General features: G+C 57.7%; 1 protein-coding gene across 1 annotated transcript; it reads right to left on the reverse strand.

Moving 5' to 3' along the window:
* Positions 1 to 2,165: 2,165 nt before the first annotated feature.
* On the reverse strand, positions 2,166 to 4,253 carry LOC128683161 (uncharacterized). Its single transcript, XM_053768461.1, has one exon. The coding sequence runs from the start codon at positions 4,251 to 4,253 to the stop codon at positions 2,166 to 2,168; it is 2,088 nt and encodes a 695-aa protein (XP_053624436.1).
* Between the last annotated feature and the right edge of the window lie 1,083 nt (positions 4,254 to 5,336).

A 5,336-nucleotide genomic window follows, 5' to 3' on the forward strand; every position in this document is an offset into this window, starting at 1 on the left:
CAGACTGGAATCTCGAGGCGGCCCCTTCCGCGGCCCATGGAAACATAGCGCCTCGGATTTATGGAGGGCCACCTCCAGACCCAGTCGGCGGATTCGGCGCACCACTTCAGCCACTCCCGCAGTGGCGAGCAATGACGCATCCCTGAAAGTGGCGCCGCGGGCGGTCACGAGAGTGTCGTCCGCATAGCAGACGACTTCAACTCCCGGAAGAGCGACCGTCCGCAGTACCCAATCGTACCCGATGTTCCACAGGAGCGGTCCTAGGACAGAACCCTGTGGAACACCGCGCGTCATTTCGCTTTCTCTCCACCCGTTACGGTCAGGAAAGGCTATCCGTCTCTCTGAGAGATAGTCCCCGATGATTCGGCGCAGGTAGGTTGGCACCCCATGGTACCGGAGTGCCTCCTCAATGCACGGCCAGGGAAGGGAGTTGAAGGCGTTGGCGATGTCTAGCGACACCACCACTACCACCCCACCCTGGCTGACCGCATCCTGCGCTAGGGACTTAACCCTCAGAATAGCGTGGATGGTCGACCTCTTCCGGCGGAACCCGAATTGGCAGTTCGCCAGGTCCGGCCCAACCGTCTCCAGGTGCTCGACGAGGCGGTTAGCAACGACTCTTTCCAGCAACTTGCCGGCCTCATCGAGCACGATGATGGGACGGAACCCGGTCGGAGAATCCGCCGGACGTCCCTCCTTCCTCAATAGGACTAGTCGACCTATTTTCCACGCTGTAGGAAACCTTCCCTGCCCGAAACAGGCGGTGAACAGCCCCCTCAGTCGCTCCCCCAGGACTTCCAGAGCGAGGACCAACACACGACCCGGTACTCCGTCAGGACCCGGGGCGGTTTTTTTCGCACGCAATCTTGTGACGGCCGCGGTGAACTCGTCCCGGGTCACTTCCGGGATCTCGCCCATGTCCTCGCTCCCTTCCACCAGTGGCGGAGCCATGCTGGGGGGCTGAAAGGCCGCTCCCTGCGGGAACAGAGCGGCCACCACCTCGTCGAGGAACTGCGGCTCCAGACTCTGCGTCAGGGGAACGCCATACGGCCGGGTCTTATTACGGACCAGCCGATACGGGCGTCCCCATGGATCGCGATCCAGTGTGGCCAGCAGTTCCTCGCGCGCTGCCTCCTTCGCCGCTGCAATCGCTGTCCTCAGCACCTTCTTCGTCTCCACGAGCGTTGCACACAAGGCGGCCTCCTCGGCCTCATCCCGGCGCCTTCTCCTCCGGTATCGGGCGTATTGGCGTCTAGCCGTAATACAGGCTTCTCGCAACTGCGAGAGCTCAGGCGACCACCAATACACCCACCTTCTGGGAGGACGAGAACATGTCCGGGGCATAGACGCATCACAAATTTCCGTCATTGCACCCCGGAACCAATCAGTCTCGTCCTCTACCACCACACTCAATGGCGCATGGGACCAGCCTTGGACTATGGCCGCCTCATGGAGAAGCTCCTGGTCGAGGCGCTTCAGTTGCCATCTCGGGCCAGTCTCGTTCGGGGTCCGGATTGGGCCGCTCGGGGCGACCGAGGACGTGGAAAGATCAAACCGTATATACCGGTGATCGGAAAGCGTTTCCACGTCCTCCAACACGCTCCAGCCACTGACACGGCGCGCGAGACTGGGGCTCGCGAACGATACGTCTGGCCGCGAGCCGCCATTCCATCGCACGCACGTGGGTACCGTTCCCCGATTTAACACCGCCAGCCCGTTGGTGATGAGCCACTCCTCTATGAGTGCACCCCGCGCATCCGTTGCAGGAGATCCCCATGCCGTTGATTTGGCATTGAGATCTCCAGCCACTAGCACGGGGTGAGGGTGACTCCTCTGGACCAGCGCCTCGACCTGGGTCAGGAATGACTCGAATTCGTTGAGCGGACGGTTGGGCGAAAAATACACTCCGACCACAACCAAGTCGCCCAGACGAACCGAGACCACTCCGTGACTCTGCACGACGCATGTAGGAGGCGAAGAATTCGCCGAGGACACGACCGCAACCAATCCGTCTACGTCCCGGACCCAATTATCCCGGGGCGGGACGAAGTACGGCTCAGAGACCACCGCCACGTCTATCAACCACAGCGCCAAGCTCTGGCACAACAAGTCCTGGGCACTGGTACAGTGGTTGATATTCGCCTGGAGTACTCTGAGGGCCATAATTATTCTGAGGCCCCCGTCTCCATCGCTTCGGCGCTCTGAGCCGCAAGTGCAGGTTGCGCCTGGGCCGTAGCCTCGGGCGCACCCCGCCTTCCTCCTCGTCTTCTACGCGCGCTAGGGCAAGCGGCACTTCCGGCCCGGTGTCCCGTGGGTTTGCCCGCCCCTACGCAAAGTACGCATTTTGGGGCGGCGTTGCACACGGCAGCCTTATGGCCTAGCTCTCCGCATCTGTAGCACAACAGACTCCGGTCGGCCTCTGCAGTGCACCGCTGGCTCACATGGCCTATCTCTAGGCAGCGGTAACACTGCATGGGTCTAGTCGGCAACAGTTTGACTTTTGCCGAGACCCATCCGACCAGGAGCTTTGCGCCACTAGCGGTCAGCCGTTTGGCCGCCGCAACGGGACACCTCACCCAAGCGGTGCGAGTGCCCGCATGCTCCTCCTTGATATCCCCGACCCTTATTTCGGATTCGGGGCATTGACCTACACGAGCGATGGCTTGACGCACCAATTGAGGTGTGGCCGAATCGCACAGCTCCAGCACGCGCAGGTCCGCGCTTTTCTGGGGTCTGGACACCTCCACAGTCTGGGGATCCAGGACCTCCCGCAACTTGGCCGCCAGCTGGTCGGCCTTATTATCTCTGTCGGCGCCCGCAATCTCCAATATGCGAGCGCCAGTAGCCGCCCTTTTAAACTTAACCCCGGATATACCCAGGGCACCGAGGTCCACCTTCTCCCGGGCCAGATCCAGGATCTGGACATAGGTGGTTCCGCGCTTTTCCGCGTCCGCTTGAACCTTTAAAAGCACCGCAGCGGATCGCGGAGGGCGGAGCCTTGGCATCCGGAGCTGGGTCTTTGTCGACCTGCTGGCGGCAATCCGCGTCTCGTGGCTTGGGGCAGCGGCAGCGGGTGGTGGCCTGCGCGCACCCCCCCTAATTGGCACCTGCCTCAAGGGTTGCTCCACTGGCCCAGGGGCAGGTTGCAACACACGCACATGACAAGGCGGTGCAGAACGGGGCGCGGGTCGTGGGGCCCGCGATAGGTCTGGTGATGCGGTTACCCCCGCATAGGATGGCCCATCTACAGCCACCCTACGAGGCGGTGCTCGTGGAGGCGGGGCCGTGGACGTCGAGGCCACTGGCTCCGACACTTGTCCGGATGCTGGAGAAGCATCCTTCCCATTCTTCCTGTCTTTCCGGCTCTTTTTCCCTTTGCCCTTTCCCTTACCGGGCACAGGCTCGGGAGCCGGTTGAGAAGGAGCCTTCCTCCATATGGCGGTCCGGCTTACCGGCGTCGGCGTCGGCGCCGGCACCTCCTCCACCTCGGTGTCAGATTCGTCCACCATGTCGGCCACCGAGGCAGCCAGCCTTTCGTTCGCCAATGCTCGGCGTTTATCAGCAGCAAGCGCCGGCCGCACGTTCTTCTTCGGCAGGAGACGGCCCTGAATTCCCTCAAACCTGGCATTGACCAAGGGGCCTACTGTAGTGAGGATGAGGCGCTTTAGCCCCTCCGTCTCCTCCTGCCGGAGGCCGCCTAGCGGAGCCGGCACTTGCGCCGCCCGCTCTGCTCGCTCTTTTTCAATGGCGGCCTTGAACTCCGCCATTTCTTTTTCCAATGCGGAGACCTTAAGCTCCATACGCCGGTTAACAGCGCGGAGCCTTTCGGCCTCCTCACTCGCCGATCTGGAGCCCAAGACCGACACAATTCTCTCGAGCGACGCGGCAGCATCCTTCAGGCCCTTTTGGAAGGTGCCCTTGAGGTTACCCGATCGGGCCGCAATTTCGCGTATCACTTTACAATACGCTGCGGCCTGGTCCTCAAGAGCCTCCTCCGCAGGGCTCGCCGCCTGCGTCTCTCTCAGCGCTTCGGCCTCACTGGTCAACTGCGCCACTACTTTTTCTGCCTCGTCTCGTCGTGCCGCCGCCTGACCCTTGCGGGCGTCAGCGGACAGCGCCGACTTGGGACGCCCTCGCCGCGCCACCACTTTAGGCGCCGGCATTTCTGTACTAGGTCCTTCCTCCCTTTCACGACCCCTCTTCAGGCGCCGCAATCGGGGGACCGAGTCCTCCACTAAGCTCTCCACGCTCATCCAACCTAACCTAACCTAACCTAACCTAACCTAACCTAACCTAACCTAACCTAACCTAACCTAACCTAACCTAACCTAACCTAACCTAACCTAACCTAACCTAACCTAACCTAACCTAACCTAACCTAACCTAACCTAACCTAACCTAACCTAACCTAACCTAACCTAACCTAACCTAACCTAACCTAACCTAACCTAACCTAACCTAACCTAACCTAACCTAACCTAACCTAACCTAACCTAACCTAACCTAACCTAACCTAACCTAACCTAACCTAACCTAACCTAACCTAACCTAACCTAACCTAACCTAACCTAACCTAACCTAACCTAACCTAACCTAACCTAACCTAACCTAACCTAACCTAACCTAACCTAACCTAACCTAACCTAACCTAACCTAACCTAACCTAACCTAACCTAACCTAACCTAACCTAACCTAACCTAACCTAACCTAACCTAACCTAACCTAACCTAACCTAACCTAACCTAACCTAACCTAACCTAACCTAACCTAACCTAACCTAACCTAACCTAACCTAACCTAACCTAACCTAACCTAACCTAACCTAACCTAACCTAACCTAACCTAACCTAACCTAACCTAACCTAACCTAACCTAACCTAACCTAACCTAACCTAACCTAACCTAACCTAACCTAACCTAACCTAACCTAACCTAACCTAACCTAACCTAACCTAACCTAACCTAACCTAACCTAACCTAACCTAACCTAACCTAACCTAACCTAACCTAACCTAACCTAACCTAACCTAACCTAACCTAACCTAACCTAACCTAACCTAACCTAACCTAACCTAACCTAACCTAACCTAACCTAACCTAACCTAACCTAACCTAACCTAACCTAACCTAACCTAACCTAACCTAACCTAACCTAACCTAACCTAACCTAACCTAACCTAACCTAACCTAACCTAACCTAACCTAACCTAACCTAACCTAACCTAACCTAACCTAACCTAACCTAACCTAACCTAACCTAACCTAACCTAACCTAACCTAACCTAACCTAACCTAACCTAACCTAACCTAACCTAACCTAACCTAACCTAACCTA

The sequence above is a fragment of the Plodia interpunctella genome, chromosome Z (assembly GCF_027563975.2).
Source record: "Plodia interpunctella isolate USDA-ARS_2022_Savannah chromosome Z, ilPloInte3.2, whole genome shotgun sequence".
NCBI classification, from domain to species: Eukaryota; Metazoa; Arthropoda; class Insecta; order Lepidoptera; family Pyralidae; genus Plodia; species Plodia interpunctella.

Coding starts and splice junctions, on each gene's coding strand:
- LOC128683161 (XM_053768461.1), bottom strand. CDS start 4,253: ATGAGCGTGGAGAGCTTAGTGGAGGACTCGGTCCCCCGATTGCGGCGC.